General features: G+C 46.5%; 1 protein-coding gene across 1 annotated transcript; it reads left to right on the forward strand.

The window, feature by feature from the left end:
• The first annotated feature begins 12,449 nt into the window (after positions 1-12,449).
• LOC146859352 (H2B.U histone 2-like) lies at positions 12,450-17,473 on the forward strand. Its single transcript, XM_085646974.1, has 3 exons — positions 12,450-12,581; positions 14,252-14,384; positions 17,162-17,473. The coding sequence occupies exons 2-3, from the start codon at positions 14,265-14,267 to the stop codon at positions 17,390-17,392; spliced, it is 351 nt and encodes a 116-aa protein (XP_085503100.1). The 5' UTR covers positions 12,450-12,581; positions 14,252-14,264; the 3' UTR covers positions 17,393-17,473.
• Positions 17,474-18,388: the final 915 nt, after the last annotated feature.

Genomic DNA, 18,388 nt, shown 5'->3' on the forward strand with positions numbered 1-18,388 from the left:
TACTTTGTATCATGTGTATTATAGTATGTTTTTATTTTTGTAAAATAAAGGTGTTTTATCATTGGTGTTAAAATCGGTTGTTAATTGTCATACACTGCAACTTTGCTAAGTCTTAAATTGGTATTAAATAGTTCTTGGTGGGAGGAAACGCCAGTTGTGACTCCAGGGCTATTCAACTGGTAGCCAGTCAGCAATGCTGGATTTAACTAACTTTAAATGTCCATCGGAAGATACCACTCTGCATCAACCTAGACTAACTAAGCTGGGTCAAGCTTTTTCTGCACAACAGTCTAAGTCGGGCATGTCCAACCTTTTCTGTACTGACATCTACTTCTCTTCGGTGAAAATCTTTGTGCTACTGAAGGCCAAGCCACTCGCGCATTACCAGACACCCTGCCGCCCACCATATGTGGCACCGTTAAATGTAAATGCAAACCTAAACCTATAACCTTTTTTAAATGAGAGAAATTTAAAGTGCAGAAGTTTTTTCAAAAATGTTCTTAAAGCAATTTTTCTGCACATTAAAGTTCTCCCATTTAAAAACAAATTGCAGTATTTTTTCAGTTATCCATATGGCAGCGTACCAGCCAGTGGGAGCATGCTACCTGCTGTGTAAATGTGACTTTCAAATTGAAGAAAATTCAACTAAAGTCGTTTGTTTATATGCATTACATAAAATTCATCACTTTCATGTTCTTCCCCTGTCAGTGTCTACAAACTGCAGGCATTTAACTCCCAGTGGACTGTAGATCTGGTGCCATATTTGTAAGTCAGTCATTTGTTAATGTAAGGACTTTAAAGTGAAGAATCATGTTTCATAAAACATTAGGACTTAACTGACTCAAAGTAGAGAAACATTAACCTTGTTTCCTTAACTTTTTTCCACTTTACATTTTTCTCCTTTAAAAGTAAATGCTTGTTTTTTAGTTACAGGTTTGGCACAGTGTTTAGCAGCCACGAGGAGCAAGATGCCTACTGGTTGTAAATGCAACACTTTGAAAAGGAAGAATTAACTTAACTTGGTTTACTCTTAATTTACATTTTCTCCCATTTAAAAGCATTCAGAAACATCATTCGTTTACGGTCTTGACAACTACTTTTATTTAAGAGGTAAATACTTGTGCTTCAGTTCTGAACCTTTGTGACCCCACATAGGTCAAATCTAAGTGGAGCACTTCCCATTATCGGGTTCTGCAATCTGATAATAATGTAAAATAAACCTTTGCTTAAGTTTAAACGGAAAACTCCGCACTATTTATTGCAGTTTTTAGTTTGAACTGGAGACTGGGAGCTATCTTGAAGGTTTCTGCAAGCTAGTGGAGGCTTGTAACTGACTTGTTAGCAGATACCTGGTCTAGGTGATGGATTCAGATCTTGGCAGGCTTGGCCTCCTTCTCCCCCATTCCCCCCCCCCCACCTCTGTATCAAACTGCTAGTAAGTGGCAAGGAAGATCTTGGTGCTAAAGATTAGCACGTGGCAGAGCCATGGATGTCAGTGATGTGTGGATGGCAGAACACACCCCTAGCTATTAAAATGCTGGTGAGGGTTTGTGACCATCTGGTGTCTTGTGGGTACCACACTAACCTGGCTGGACTCAAACATACTCTGGGACAACTTGTGCTGGGTCGGGTCCAGTGGGCACTGGTGCATTCTGGTAAGGCTGTGGCCTGCACGCTAGTGTATGATGAACTGGGCAGTTATCCCAACCATGACCCTCTAAAGGTTGAGGTACACAGGACTGAAGTATGACGTCAGGGTCATGACTGTCACTGCTCCTGAAGACTCCTGTTTCTGGTGGGTACCGTGGGCGCGTCTGATAACCAGAGCCTTCCTAATCCAATTCATAACGTGTGAACAGTTGAACTCTAGCGCTGCCATAGCAAGCTGAAGCCTCTGGGAGCTGAACGTTTTATGGCACTCCCATGAAATTGGAACTACTACAAGATTTAGAGGATGCCAACCCTATACACCAATCGACCGCCATATGCTTTGGGGGTGGGCACACCCATGGGTACCGGAGGTCTCAACTGCATGTAAATACTGTTTGCTGCCACCATTTGTGGCTGTGATCCCTGATTGTGTAACATGAAATGATTATTAATGAAATCGCACTCTGAGAGGTTTGTGCTGGTTCATGATGGTTGTAAATCCCTTTCACACATTACACATGCTCAGCCTCGCCATGTGATATCCCGCTGCAGAGCCCAAGCACAGTCTATGCAGCATTTTCCTCATTACCTCGTGCAAGTAGAACCTCTCGCCTCGAGGAGAATGGTGACCAGGACAATTGCCCCATTTATAAAGGGGAATGGTGCAGAAAAAGATGTTGGTTATAGTCCCACAACGAGAACTTTATTGATTGCAGGGAAGACCCTATTGGTCAGCTCAGTGCCCTGCCTGTGAAATCTGACCACTAGCTCCATGAAGGATGCTCTCACCGAAGAAGGGGTATGAGGTTTTCAGGCTTCTGGCAGGATATGAAATGGAGGCTGTTGTTGGTGCTTAATAAAATGTCTTGTTCACTACCTCTTCGCATGTCTAAAACTCATCTGTGCCAATGTTTCACTTTTCATTCCAATGCCTTGCGTTGTTTGTGGCCTAAACTAGCGTGAATACAATGTGTTTGTCTTCTCACAGCCAAGTAGGGGATTCCAAGGTCTTTCCATCTGCACTGCAGGGATCCTCCGTACTTTTCATGTGCGGGGTGAGTGAGGCCCGTGTGTTCCTCGCACTGAGGATCTTCAAGATTTCTACGCCGCTTCGGGCAAAGGAAAATCCAACATCTGGGCCAACAATCTTTAGGCCCAGATCATGTGTTAAATCCTGCATCGTTCAAGCCCAGGTCTCCATGCCCACCTGCTGCATATGCTTCTGTGACGTCAAGATCTAGGACCAGTTGCCTCTGTGCAGGATGACCCAGCACCGCTGGATGAACTGATCCCCTCCCCCTCCATCAGGTCAGATCTTCTCCTCCATCAGGTCAGATCGTCTTCCCCCTCCATCAGGTCAGATCTTCTCCATCAGGTCAGGGAGTCTTTAGGGCGGAACATTGCCAAAGACAAAAACTTCCAAAGGTCCACTTACTCCTCCCCGCCGCTGTTCTCCACACGTTGTGTTGTGCTCCAGAAGAGCGGTGCGCCTCCAGTGGTCCCCCGGGGGCATCTGGCACAGCTGCTTCATGACTGTTGAGTTGTGCAATCAAACTTTAGAGGGCATCCTGCTAGGAGCGCAGCAGGGCTGGCGTCTGGATGGGGATGCTGCCATATATTCACCCCCTGACCTCTAACAAATGATGCCTGAGGTCTCGCTTTGACCTGGCTCAGGGATGGGGCTATTTATCCCACCTGCTAAGTACCGATGCCTTGAGGTTTGACATTCAACAGGTGCGAGAAGCAGCATCTATGACATGTGTTCCTTATTGCAGGGGCGAACCCCGCATCTGGGTGATTTCCACACTAAAATACTCCTGTTCTGGTGCTTCCCAGGCCTGTTCACCTGGTAAATATTGGGAGGTTTCAGCAGATTTCTAACCCTGCCACACTCACTGGGACTGGCATCTGTGACCGACGGGTTTTTAAAAGATGTGCGCAACATGACCTCAAACCCCTGAGTTGCCTTATTTGGATTTGAGCCAGTTACAACAGGGTACCCCTACAAGTCTGAAGCGTGTGCTAAATGCAGAAAGATTGGTCACTAGCTAATCTAAGCTCTTTTCATGTAGCAGCCGTTTCCTGCTGGTTTATTATGCACACAGATCAGAAAAAATGTAAACTGATAATTAGTATTTTTACTCAAGTTGTTGGCATTTGTTTTCAGGTGGAATTCGACCCGAAGGGCACAGAGCTCTGCAGTAGGTGTGTTGAGTCCCTGAACTATCTCACCAGAAAGACTTGCATCTTGTGATGCGCTGTCAATGTTTTCTGTTTTGCTTAATTGTATTCATGCAGATTCCATACCCTGATGTGTGTGAATTAATGGGAACAAAAACTGAGAAACCACATTGGAAGACACCAAATCGTGGAAAACCAATTATAAGGAAATACAAAAAGAAATATCAAAATTTAAAGGAAGCATTTAAAAAAAAAAAGAATTTTAAGGAAAATCCAAAATGAAATTAAACTTGGGTGGAGTTAGGGACTACTCTGGGTCTTTTTGGTTCAGGGATGGGTAATGTTTATTTATGGTAATGAGGGATTTTTACCAGTCAGGAAAAATGGGAGTTCGGGCATAAAAAGGTGTTTTAGGGTTCAGAGATGGGTGGGGTGTAGGGGTGGTGAGGGGTCTTTAGGGTTCACAGATGAGTGGTGTTTAGGTGTGTGAGATGTTTTTAGGTTTTAGTGATGGGTCGCGTGGGAGGTTGTTGACGGCACAGCTGGACTGAACGCAAACTAGCATTGGCAATTAAGTAGGAGGGAGGATTATGGGGGGAAGCTGGTGGGTAACACTGCTGCTGCTTCCATTACAGGGGCCGATATCACAGCACTGCTGCAAAACCGGCCCCCTGTTACAAAAACACCGTCCACAGCCCCCTCCAAACAGGCCGTCTCCCTTCCTGCCCACTGGGAAAATGCCTGGTGCCTGCTATGGCTAGTCTGGCCCTGGTTGAGGGGTTTTAGGGTCCATGGACGGGCAGAGTTTAGGGCTGTGAGGCATTTTAAGGTTTAATTATGGGTAGCGGCTGGGGTGGTAAAGAGTTTTTTAGGGTTCAAGATGGGGTGGCGTTTAGGTTGGTGAGGGGGGTTTAAGGATTCCGGGATTGGTGGAATTTAGGTGTAAAAAGGGGAGTTTCAGGGTTCAGGGATGAGTAGATTAGAGTGATGAGGAGTTTTTATGGGTCATGGATGGCTGGCTGGGTGAGGGCGAAGCGGATTTTTTTAGGATTCCGGTGTGGGTGGAGATTGGGTGTGCTGAGGTGTTGTAAGGGATATGGGATGGGTGGGGTTTAGGTGTAGAAAGGGTTTTTTTGGGTTGAGGAAGAGGTGGAGTTGGGGGTAGTGAGTGATTTTATGGTTCAGGGATGGTGGATTTTTGGGGTGGAAAGAGATTTTAGGCTTCAAGGATGACTATTTTAGATGTGGTGAAGGGTCTTAAGGGGCAGGGATTGATGGGGTTTAGGTGTTGAGGGGTCATGGATCAGTGAATTAAAAGCATCCAAAGTAATTGTTTGAGAATGTAAAAGACATAAATATGAAATGATGTCCCCTGAAGTAAAGCACTGAAATAAACATTTCAGACAAACTGTTTCTGGAAGTAAGACCTGCAACCACTGCATTTACACTTAAAAAAGAAGCATTCAAAAGCCAATTTCGAACAAAGAGACATAATATGAATTGGTTTCTTTGAAAAGCTAAATGTCCTTCATCTAAAAATACCCTTTAAACAGCTTAGCTAAAATCGTTTCTGAGTTATGGTATTTCATGAAATCATTTTCTATGTTATCACATACAATCTACATACTTCTGTCTAAAGTGTGATTTCCATATTAAGTTTGAACATAGTTAGTGGTTGCCACATGCAGTTGACAATAGTAAATGTGTGCATGTTTAGTTAGCCATAGTTAAAGTAGGCCTCAGTTAAATAATGTCTGCTTTTTGGCTGCTGGGTATGTTAGCTCACCTTTTCTCTTGTTTTAGGAGCCAAGCTTTAAACTTCAGAAGTACCGATTAATGAACATTTTCAGTTAAGTTTAACCCCTTCGCTGCGGCGGGAATTCTGACGCAGCGCTGGGGGGGGTTTGGGGGCAGCGCGGTGGCGCTGTGCTCATGACGGAGCCACTCCGTCATGAGCCACGGTTGAGCTGTGCTCATGACGGAGTGGTTCCGTCATGACTCCGCCCACTGCGCTAATCGCCCGCACAGGCGGGGAATCAGCGCAGCATGGGAGGAGCGGCGGCCAACGGCCGCAGCATGACGGAACCACTCCGTCATGAGCACATGGCACCCGTGGCTCATGACGGAGTGGCTCCGTCATGAGCGCTGAAGGGGTTAAATGAGAAATGTTGTTATTGTTAGTTTCACTGTAACTGAATAATTGGTTTCTTGCACCTGTGCCTGGGACAGCTTGATCATGATTTATCACTGAAGGGTGCTCAGCTGTAAACATTCTTTGTGCGAGGCCTGGGAAAACAGGCGAAGACATGTTGACTGGGAATGCAAGATTTTGATTGGTTCCCACCTCTTGGGAACCATGAGGAGTAGTCCTTCACTTTGGAAATGTATGCTTTAATTGTGCATTGCTGAGTTAATTTTCAGATGCTCCTATCTACTTTTTCAAGAGCAGATGCCCCTTCCTCTCTTAATACTATATATGCTATTCCTGCTCTTAGAGTTAAGCTTGTGAGCTAATTTATTCGCCTTTGCCTGATTGAACCTCCATTTGGTTCTGCCTTTACACAGTTAGGACCTGATTCCTATCTAGTTCGGAAAACATACCGTCTGAATCGGTTCAGGAATGCTTTCCCTATGACTTGGATGGGGGACGTCCAAACAACCGAGTACGATATATCCGTATGCATCCAGATACGATTCGGTTAGACTCCCACTGAAGAAAGGGGTGGCTGGGGAAAATCGTGCACCGTGTGGCGGGCACCCCATAGTGCATGCCACATTTTGCATGGTTGGAAAGGGGGGTCTCTTGTGTACCTTCACGGGCCCAATTCGGAGGGCCCCAGGTGAAGGGGGCGCCTGCGACATGCCCGGATGCGGAGGGCCCCGGGTAAAGGGAGGCCTGCTACAGGCACCCAAGGACCGATTCCAACAGCCATTTCATTCTGGGCAAACCTAATCGGAAAGGCTGTCCGAATCGGCCTAACTTTCTTTAAAAAACAATTGTTTCTCTAAATACTCGAGTTTGTGAGGGTCCATGGTTCCCTCTAATGGCCATTCTAACTGGGGATCCCCTTTTGTATATGTGTTCCATAATGCATTATACATGATGGGACAAGTACCATATTTGATGTACATCTCAAAATTTTGCGTATCTTCTGGTGGCGCGCGCTGACTTGCTACCAAAATGCTATGCTTATCGCAGCAGCAACAACAAAACTTCCAAAGGGTGCTAAACACAGGCATGTTATATAAGATAAAAAAACTTATAAACAGAGAGAAATAAAAAATATTCTCACATTACCTGTAAGAAAAAATGTTAGCAGAAACAAATAGCAAGTTCCAAAACAGAGTAAGTTTCAAAATACCAAACAAATCCTAGGTTTCAAAATTCCAAACAGATTCCGAACGGAGTACCAATTCCGAACGGATTACCAAATAAATACCAAGTCAAGACGAATACCAAGTTAAGCAAATGTCAAACAAGTCCTAACCAAATGAACCAGTTCAATATAGATTTACCTCATGCGTAGTCTTCAACTCCCACCTGTTGATCCACCCTGATCCAAAAATGACCGTCCGAAGGTCCCAGTCAAGCCCAGCAGCCGCCAGGAAGATCAGCTGAGAAATCACCTTGGACCATGAGCAACACTAGTCTCTTCAGGTGGGGCGCCCCTCAGCGAAGTTCAACTTACCGACACGATCTCCTCCCCTGGTCCGACTGCAAGCCTTTGATGGGGCCCCGCATTCAGGCACCAATTTGTGGAGCAAATTATTAATAATCTGCTGGTACAGGGTCACACCACTTCGCCACGGGTTCTTATCAAGTGAGGAGGAAAGGACACTGGAGCGAAGTCAAACCATAGGTCATTTAATCATTCATGAATAGGTCTCCATCCGACAAGTGCCATCAAGATACCCAAGGAGAGACCACACTTGAATGATGGTTACATAGGTTTTTATAGGGAAGATCACAAACAAGGAATGCCCAGAGGTAAATAGAACTTTGGAAAGAACACACAAATGAGGCAAGGCAAGAATCGTCAGCCTCGGTGTTTTGTTCTATTGCTACGTCCTAAAGCTGGACAGCAAGATATGCTATTCTGAGTAGACTTTACTCAATGATTAACTATTGTCTGAAAACCTTCGAGCAAGCTGACTCTGCATGTTTACACAGCCTACAGTGTCCCAACCTGCAATTCTTTACTCATGTTTATACAGATGCGGTGTCAAAAAGAGAGCCAGGCTCAATGTAGGGCAGGGGTGAAATTGGATGAAGCACAGCTTAATCAAAAAATGAAAGAATCAGATTTTACATTTTAACAGTTGTTTATGATACATTTCAAGAGGAGGGCGTATCCACCCCCGGTGCTCGTTTTGGACACGACCTCTTCACTCCCCCCTTTGTTTGATATAATGTTTATATGTATCATGCGCTAACTCACAAGAGGTTTCAGACAGCCCTCTTTATTCACTGGTTTTGCTATTGTGTCATTCGCATTTTTATTCCGCCTACTATAGCTCGGGTAATGGTTCAGCCACTTCAGCCATTGGCTTACTTCACTGTGAGTGACCGCATTCTGCTCTTTCACAAGGAACACATCCTCACACCAAGTAGTTCCCATCAGAGCCAGGTACTATTTTGGCAATGTGTACTTTTTAAAACAATTTTCTTTTTTCTTTTGGGAATGTTCTTTTTTAGGTCTCGGCTAGCGAAGGCTGCGCTTGCGCAGTCTCGCTCGCGAGATTTAATGACTTGGAGAAGAGGGGCTTGAACCCGCCCCTCTTCTCCCCTGTTCTCCATTGGCTGGCCTCTTGAATGCTGGCCAGCCACTGGAGAAGAGGTCAGTCACTCCGATTACGCCCCGTCCTTTTCGGATCGGGGGGCGTGTTTTTTGCAAGAAGTCTCAAGGAGGAGACAACAGCAAAACACGCCCCCGAATCCGAAAAGGACGCTGCGTTTCTCCGAGGCATTTCTGCTCTGCCTCGGAGAAAGGCGGTGGTGTCTTCCGGTGCCCTCGGCTTGTTTTCTGTCTCTCGACGCTCCTAGAGCACCATGGTGTGCCCAAATGGGTTTCAAATATTTTTCTAATTAAGAAGATTTTTTTGTTGGCTCTCATTGTACTTACGTTGTACTGACAATGTTACGTGTAAGGCATGGAATGTCACGCACACTCGACCCTTGGTAATGTCTTACATTAACAGTTCAAAAATGTGGAAGCCATGTACAATAGAATATGATATGGATCGCATCTGCCCCTTCTTTCACTTTAATGCCGAACGGTTCACTTCGTGGTTCTGTGCTGTAATAATCACTCCGCTTCCAAGAAGGCGCAGGGAAACATTGAGAAAATCTCTAGGTGCACAAAAGCCTTTACTGAGTACTGTTATTTGGCTTGAGACCAGACTGGTGCGCCCGCCATCTTGAACAGTAATGCCGGTAATAAATCATGATGACGTAAGTGTAACATTTCATATAATAAATGATGGGTCCTTGGGTTGCTGCATCCAGATGTAAGTTTATTCTCATCAAACAGGAATCAATGTACAGGATACAGGCCCCAGTTAAGATCCAGTTATAGTCCAGTTAAAACCCAGTTAAACCCCACCGGGAGCAGCTGCCCTGCTGCTCAGCCTCAGATCTAACTGGCAGTAAGCAAGGCATTGATTCCCAAATGTAAGTTTGTGTGAACACAACTTGCACAATGGGTAGTTTATCTGTGCATTAAAACACTTATACGGAATACGATTTTGATCTGTGTGTGAAGGTGTAGTTCACTGTCGCTGTGGAGCTTCTGATACAAATGTACAAGAATATGTTTCACTTCAAAATGGCGTTGCTCGTCGCTATTCCCTGGATAAGTCTGCCAAGATCAACTTTTGGTATACCTCTAGTCCTATGTCTGTGTCCATTGCCCGTGTTACTTAACAAAGATGGCGTATAATGGGATTTCCGCCCTAGGTGTAGGTGTGCAACTTCCTGTTTGAAGATTCAGTTCACACTTGTGTGTTTTCGGGTGTTGGAGATGTCGCTAGAGACTGTTCCAAAGGATCTTCGGCACCTACGTGCCTGTCTGCTCTGCTCACTAGTAAAGGTAAGGCATGGGGCCCAGCAACCACCACCACTCCTCCAGATCGTGCAAACCACTTGTGCCCGCATCCGAACCCCCCCCCCCCCCGCAAATTCGTACATACCATCATTTGAGAAAACCAAAGAAGGAGATTTAGACAAAAAAAGCGGGTATTTATTTCCTGATAGCATCCACATCCATTCAATTGGATTGAGAAACGCAAATAAGGGAAAGGTAAAAAAGGAATGGGAGAGGATGTCGTCTGACGGCTAGACTGCCGACTTTGGTGCTGGAAACCAAGGTTCGGGCCTCAGGGTCGCGTCCACATCCTGTGATTCTAGGCAAATCACTTAATCTCCCTGTCCTACCAAAAAAAGAAAACAAGCATTTACAATGCAATGGTCTCGGCATTGTTAAAGTTAGAGCTATTGGCATTGCTCATGACATTTTTGTTTTTAAAACATCTCTCTCTCTCTCTCACAAAAAAAAGTCTTATTTTTGTGAGAGAGAGTTTTAAAAACAAAAATGCCATGAGCAATGCCAATAGCTCTAACTTTAACAATGCCAAGACCATTGCATTGTAAATGCTTGTTTATATTGGTGATGTGTAGACAAACCCCCATACCCCCGTCCCAACAGTAAAGTTGTAAACAAGTAATTACCAAAAAAAAACCATTGGCAAATCCAAAAGGCTGGGCGTGAACGCAGGTCCAATTGACTTTGCCATTGCTCATTTTGTTTACATTCTGATAATGGTAGGAGGAGCCAGCTACCATCATGGCCACTCGGAGCTGATGATCCGTTGTGAACCCTCATTCCTGCCTCCTGAACGGCGTTCCACCGCAGTGTTTTCCCACACGTACAAAGATTCCGAAACCGGAATTCAGGCGGCTTACCTTGAGACTAATTTCGATCTTCGCTGATAGAGCATTGCCGAAATATCTGCCGTGACGTCCCTCCCTGGGAATGTGCTAAGATGGTGCCCGGAGAGCTAAGCACTCATGCCCGACGCCAAAGGTAGATCTCCGTGATGCCCCCGAACTATGTCCTATCCAACGTGATGCTTGCATGAAAACAACGGGAACCTGTAGACTCATTAAGGGCTGCTGGTGCATCACCGGAGCTGCATCTCCACAATTTACTGCCCAGGCTCGCATTGCAGAGCGCAAGATGGCGGAGCAGATTCCATAGTTACGGCGGCTAGCAGGAGTTTAATTCGACACTGCCTGTACTGCTGATCATTACGGGCACCTCGTAGAAGAGGCGGGTGGGACGAAATGGCAAAAGAGCATCGGCGCCGCAGAGTGCAAGAAGCAGCGGGGCCCTGCCCTGCTGCAGCCCCTCATGAACCTGCCGGAGCCCGAAGCCATGGAGACTGGCGTGAAGCAGCAGCAGAGGTGGCCGCAGCACCAAAGTGGACAAACTCCAGTAGCAGAGGCCCAGGATGCACCAGATAAGAGGGCGGTCACAAGCGGGAAGACTCTGGGACCACAGAGGAGCAGTGTGAAGACCAGATGTGAGGAGTGTACAGAGCTGTGCCCAATGCCTGACCCAAAGATGGCCGCCTCTGGGGACATCTGACACACCAATTTTCTAATAATGGGCACCATGAGTGGGCCCCTTCCCAAAGCACTCCTTCTCCCCTTGTTGGGGAGGGATCCAGCATTTATGCCCTGGAGTCTCAGAGACCCCTCTGAGAGAGTCCACAGCGAAAAGGGAATCTCACACAGCGGAGGCCTGGGTTTTCATTCCATTACCGCTGGGAGCACAGCACCATACACTGTGACCGGCGCGCTCGATGGAACTTTTGGACTATGCCCCCCTAGGCGGAAACTATAACCTTTCTGTATGTACTGCGGTGCCCGAGCAACCTTTGGCCGATGACCGGTGGAGCTGTCCCACGCAGCTATAGAGGAGTTTGGCTCACCTACCCAGCCGGAAGTTGGACACTGTTTTTCCTCGTCTCCCCGTTGTGCCTCCTACACCCTCCCCCTCCTCTTCCCTCCATTATGCTCTATCTACCTCCCCTATTCCTTTCCTCTCTTCCCTAATCTTCTCTCCCCTTGCCTATTTTTTACCTCATGTTTATGCTTTGCTTTTGTACTCATGTAATTCCTGTAACTAAGCTCCAGTAACTGATGTAACTTTGTAACCTTGTTCTAAAACAATGTTTCTTCCTCATGTAAAGCGCTCTGATACCTCCGGGTCTAGCCAGCGCTATATAAAACTCAATAAATAAATAAATAAATGGTAGTCCTATACTTTAAATGGGCGAACCGAACATGCAAGTAACAGAACATGGCTGAAAACCGGACCTGAATGAATTATTCCCATCTGACATGGGGCAACAGAACTCGCGTAGTATGGACCTAAGCTGTGAACCTTTTCTGTACTGTAGGACGAGCAACGTGTGATTCGAACTACGGGTACCACAATGCAATTCGCCTGAAGTAAGGCTGGGACAGAGGTGTGGATTGTTCATTGATGGAGCATGAGGGATGGGTGGTGAATGAGGAAGTGAGTTAATGAGATTGGAAGCGGCGGGGGTGCTAATTGATTGAAGGATGGGAGGGGCACTTAGCTCCGCCTCCAATCACTAACCTCATATATAACGCGGGATGTTGGCCGAGTTGGTTGTTTTCTTTAGATTGCTGGTGTTTGAATTTTCGCTGGATTACGCACCTGGTAACTGATTTACGTCTGTGGTGTATTTAGTTTTGGTCTGTCTGATTCTGCTAGCCGAGGGGGTGTGCGGAAGGGGATGGGTTGGAGGGGGAGTGCCGTTATGAAGCTTGGCGTTAAGAGCGTTATAGCGTAGGCCACCCCTGATGCCACGAGGCGCTTTGTGTGTGGGTAGCACTCGAATACTCCTGCTGTTTGTCCACTCCGCGGCCTGGTTGAGAAACCTATATATTGGTAGGGATTGCAAGTTAAAAGTATGTATTCTTTAATACCAAGCGTTGTTTATTTTCCAGTGGTTGTTTGTACCCCTGGGTGAAGGAGGGGGGGGGGGGCCTCGTTGCCGGTGTCGGTCATCGGCAGCTGTGCGGTTCGCTCACACCGGGGGGCCTCTCTCGGCCTCTCACTTCGGTTCCCCTAATCGACCGCTCCTCGGGCGCTCTTTGTCCAGTTTCTTACGACTTGTGTTGGGGGCTTTAGGCGTTCAGTTGGTGCCCACAGCCCTACTCCAAGGGTTCTTATCGGGGCCACACTCGAAGCCCCCAGATACCTACCGACATATATTTTATGTCTACTCTGCGAGGGGGTTTAACATTATCTCCGCGCTCTATGGTCAGTGAAGTGTCAGCTGGGCTAGTCTGAGTGCAAGCCTCGTGCTGGTCGGCACTCCATGCTAAGACTATTGCTAGGAATGGGCTCTTATCTCCCAGTCCAACTGAGGGGCGCCTTGATGCCTCGCCCTAGTTATCTGGTAGTAAGCGCTAGTGTGGGTATCGCTGGGGAACCAATGTGCCCGGCCATCCTCACAAGATCGCTCTAAATGGCAACGGGATATTTGTTAGTCCATACCTAGTCATTTATTGGCGTAGCTGTACCCAAGAAAGCCGCCACCCTGGGCATCCCAAAGGCCCAGAATGCACGGCGGCCTTGACTACTTCCGGGTGGTGAAGTGGGATTCACCATTCCACCCCTCCCAGAGGGGTAGCTTGCATTCCTAGGCCATGTGTTTGCCATTCGACGCCCCCAAGTGTAATATATCGATTCCTGCTCGCTGTCTCAAGTTTGAAAGAAGCCCTGGCAAATCTAGAAGGTCTGGCTATAAAGTATTAATACGTAAACGCAGACATTCTCCAGCGACAGTTCACACATTATAACCTATTTTATTGCTTTGTCAGTGTTGCAAAAAGATTACCTGCCTCTGTTTAGAATAGATGTAGAGAGAACGAGAAACCTGATTGGGTGTTCTCTTCTCTTAAGATGCAAAATAGTCCCTCGTTCATTCTAGTGGAAGCACTTCCTGGAAGTCGGAATGAGGCTCTAAATGGCCAACAGAATGAGGTGAGTGCACTGCTGGGAGGAGCCAAAACCTGCTATGTATATTCTAAAGAAGTGATGATGCATCTCGCAGACAGCTGTGCATCGAGCCAGATCTAGCGCCTTGAGAGGTACAAAAAGGGTGGGAGGTTTCCTCAGTGCCTTGTGAACCAGAGCAGCCTCTGCTGTCTGGGTCATCTAAGCACAAAGCATGCTGGTCCTTGCAGTCCATTGATTGCAACAGATGCCCAACATCCTCTCAAGGTCACCTTCCCCGGATCACTTCCACACATGGAAAGGTTTCTGCAGCTAATCAGTGAGTTCATGTATTTGATTTTAACTTTCCACTGCCTTATGCTCAGTTTTTGTAGCGCTATGAAGACCACAGTGGCTAACAAGGAGAGTGCCAAGAAGGTGTCCAAGTCTGTGGTACAGCACAAAGGAAAGGGCAAGAAGGAGAGCTACTCCAGCTTCATCTACAAAGTGCTCAAGCAGGTGAGTTTACAACAAAATGTAACTTCTGATTCAGGGAGGTGTGAAAGCAGTGACCTAAATTGAAAACCTGACCTCCACAGCGGTAGTCTGCGGCCAGGTGTAGGGGCTCAATGTAATCTGATGGGCAGAGCGGTTCATGCCCCTGGAAAGGTGCTGCAGAGTCTGTGGACTGGTTGTACACTACTCCATAGACTGATTAGTTCCAAGAGTGAGGGCGGATAGTGTGGCCCATGGTCAGGGCCCCTGGAATTATGCAATACTGTGGTGGTTTTTGCTTAATTATGGATTTGCCACATAAGGCCCTCCGCAAAGGTTAACTAGTCTCTCTTGCTCTTCGGTGTCTGGTTGTTAAACGGATACGAATGAGGTGAAATATTGTCCAAGACAGTATTACTATATTTAAAAATTACAGTGGGGTAATACTATCCTAAAATGTGCCGCATGATTTGCCTTTTCTTGCCACATAATTTAGTCAAGCTTGCTGCATCATTCCAGTGGCCCTACTTGCGGTCAGTGCTTTAAACTGGCAGGTGCCGAGTACATGCACTTTCATTTCAACGGAGAGAATCTGCACTTCTCAGCACAGGTGCAATACGTAACATTGGAAAGTACCAGCTCTTCTCAGTAACCAGGTACTCTGGGATAGCAAGTTCCTGCACTTGTACTCTTCTGTTTCAAACACTTCCTGAGGATTGTGGTCATGTACATGATGGCCAAAGGGGCGTTCCTACCGTGTAATCTTGAAGCTGCACTTAAGCAAGAAGTATTCGTGGCACTTTAGCAAGAGGTATTGGACTAGAGATCTCTGCACATGCTGGTGGATAGTTTTGGATTGTGGTCCTCTGAGGTGGAGCGGGGAAAGCCCTTTTCTGCCTCCCTTACATCCAGGTGTTGGGTGTTTCTAGACTCTGCTGAGACTTGATTCGAGTCCTGCTGCCTGTCCTGGTAAGGGATGTCCCACCACCACTGACCATCATTCGGGTACCAGTGAGTGCAGGGCTCTGGCCTACAAGTATCTTTGGACTCTCAGTTGGGTGGGGTGCTTCACAGCTGTAGGCCGCCCGGTAGGAAATGCAGCACGCCCTGTAGGAGGATCCTCTGACCATGGGTGGTCAGTCCCTGGTGGGCTGGGGTAACTGGCGGTTTCTTTCTGTCCTTTGGAGTCTGTGCTCCTATGTAGATCCTGGTCACATAGACTTTATCACCCTAGTGAACTAGGTCCTATATATATCAGGAACCCACCTGAACCGGCTACCTTGCAACGGTCTCTCCTTCCAACATGGCTGCCGGTCTTTAAAGGGGCATTCAATCTTAAGGTTCCTACCCTGTACTAATAGGTTCTTTACATGACTGCCATAACGTAAATGGAAGAGTAAAAACTTGTGTAGGACGTGGAGTGCTCAACTTCTGCTCCCTGGCCACTCAGCAAAGTAAACTTTCATTTAACACTTTTAAGATCTCTTGCTACAGTGAGTACAAGACCTGGTGAAGCCTCACTCTTTACTCTCAAGTACATTAATACTTTAGTGTCCTGCAGGCTGTAGAACCTGAACCGCTGCTCGTTGTGCTCAGCGACTTCAAGTGTTGACCAATCCTGGCTCTTCGATTGAGGGCCCCAGCCTTGGAGGCCTCGTGGTCAGTAGGTTGTCAGAGGCATGTGGATAACACTGGTCTCGCATGAAACAGGCTGTGGGTGATTGACACCTGTCACTCTGCCTCCTGTGCTTGTGCGGCCCCTGCTAGACTGCTTTCCTTGGCCTCTTTGCCTTGACTGCCTGTGTCCTGGTCTGGGATCCGATACAAGTCTAAAGAGACCAGAAGTCCACCACCGAGGTGTGGATATGTAATGGTGATCTGACCAGGCGCGCAAGACCCATTGGACTCAAAGGGCTTCAGCCCCCCCCCCCCGTCGTGTGTGGCAGCCCGGGATGAGACAGCTTCCCGGGCACTCACACAGCCGCACCCGAGCACTCCACAGGTCCTTAAAAGACCATGTGCATGTTAATGAGGCCTCGCTGCTGTTTCACCCCTTCTAAGAGCCCCCGCAGCTCCACTCTGTCTTTGGCTTAAAAGATTCAGCCCGCACCCCCCTCCCGTAATTTGGTTTTAGTTGCGCCTCTGGGTCTGACTAGCTTTCCACCTTTCTAGGTCCGGCCTGACGGAGCAGCTCTAAGACCTATCCACTCATTCTTTAAATATACTTACAATGGGATTTCTCACTCAAGGTTTTTTCTCTCCCCTCTTGCTATTGGTTCTTTACTTCATTTCTCCTCCAGTAGTCGCATTGCACCACTTGGAAGATATTTTATCTCTCAAAGGTGCGCTCAATAATGACAGGTTAAAGTTTCTCAGATGCATTTTAACAGAAGGCAGGCGTTGTGCATTTTTTCAATGCTGCAGATTGTTTTCTTCGGTTGGGACTGAAGGATGGAAGCCAGATCTTATGCTTGGCCAGTGCGTCCATCTGGTGGGAGCGGAGTGTCCGTTACTGGTATGAATGGTGCTGAGGACAGTTCTCTTCAACAAATGCATGTTGAATTCCAAAGCTGGGTTTGTGTGCACGGTGATATAGGTAGAAATAAACGAAAGCCTGGCCTTCAGCAGTGCTCCATCCTTCATGCGAGCAGTGCCACCCTAAAGGGGTTTTATGCCTGTTGTCTATGGCTCTCCTGCTTGTTTTGAATGAGTTGGCACTGGTTTGTGCTTGTCCTTCTAATTACGTTTTACCTTAACCTCAGTTTGGTTGCGATTCTAACCCAAGCTATGTCTGCCGACAGGTCCACCCTGATCTGGCCCTCTCGCTTGGTGCGATGAAGATCATGGACTCCATCAACGGAGATGTCTTTGAGCGAGTGGCTTCAGAGGCGGCGAGACTCGCCCTCTACAACAAGCGAAGCACTCTAACCAGTCGTGAGATCCAGACCGCTGTGAAACTGGTGCTCCCTGGAGAACTTTCAAAGCACGCGCTGTCCGAGGGCACCAAAGCTGTGGCCAAGTACATGGCTTAAAATTAGTCTACTTTGTATCATGTGTATTATAGTATGTTTTTATTTTTGTAAAATAAAGGTGTTTTATCATTGGTGTTAAAATCGGTTGTTAATTGTCATACACTGCAACATGGCTTAGTCTTAAGTTGGTATTAAATAGTTCTTGGTGGGAGGAAACGCCAGTTGTGTGACTCCACGGCTACCCAACTGGTAGCCAGTCAGCAATGCTGGATTTAACTAACTTTAAATGTCCATTGGAAGATACCACTTTGCATCAACCTAGACTGACTAAGCTGGGTCAAGCTTTTTCTGCACAACAGTCTGTCGGGGTCTCAACCTTTTCTGTACTGAAAATCTTTGTTGTACTGCAGGCCAAGCCACTCGCGCATGGTTACCAGACACCCTGTCGCCCAGCTTCATTGAACATAAACCTAATATCCAGGGAGCCTGATACTATGGTTTGAACAAAATACTGTGACTTAGGGTACTATGATAAAGCTGCCATGTGCATCAGTGAGTGAATGGTCTGACTATGCATAAATGTGTGAATGAATGGGATATACATGTATAGGTGACTAAGAGCCTGTTGTATGTACTTGTGGCACAGCACATACCTTTGATCATATGTGGCACCGTTAAATGTAAACACAAACCTAAACATCTAACCTTTTTTAAATGGGAGAAATTTAAAGTGCATAAGTTTTGCAAAAATGTTCTTAAAGCAATTTTTTCTGCACTTTAAATTTCTCCAATTTAAAAACAAATTGCAGTATTTTTCAGTTATCAATATGGCAGCGTACCAGCCAGTGGGAGCATGCTACCTGCTGTGTGTAAATGTGACTTTCAAATGGAAGAAAATTCAATTAAAGAGTCAATTTTGTTTATATACATTACATAAAATTCATCACTTTCATGTGCTCCCCTGTCAGTGTCTAAACTGCAGGCATTTTGCTCCCAGTGGACTGTAGATCTGGTGCCAAATTTGTAAGTCAGTCATTTGTTAATGTAAGGACTTTA

The sequence above is a fragment of the Triturus cristatus genome, chromosome 3_2, assembly GCF_964204655.1.
Source record: "Triturus cristatus chromosome 3_2, aTriCri1.1, whole genome shotgun sequence".
Lineage (NCBI taxonomy): Eukaryota > Metazoa > Chordata > Amphibia > Caudata > Salamandridae > Triturus > Triturus cristatus.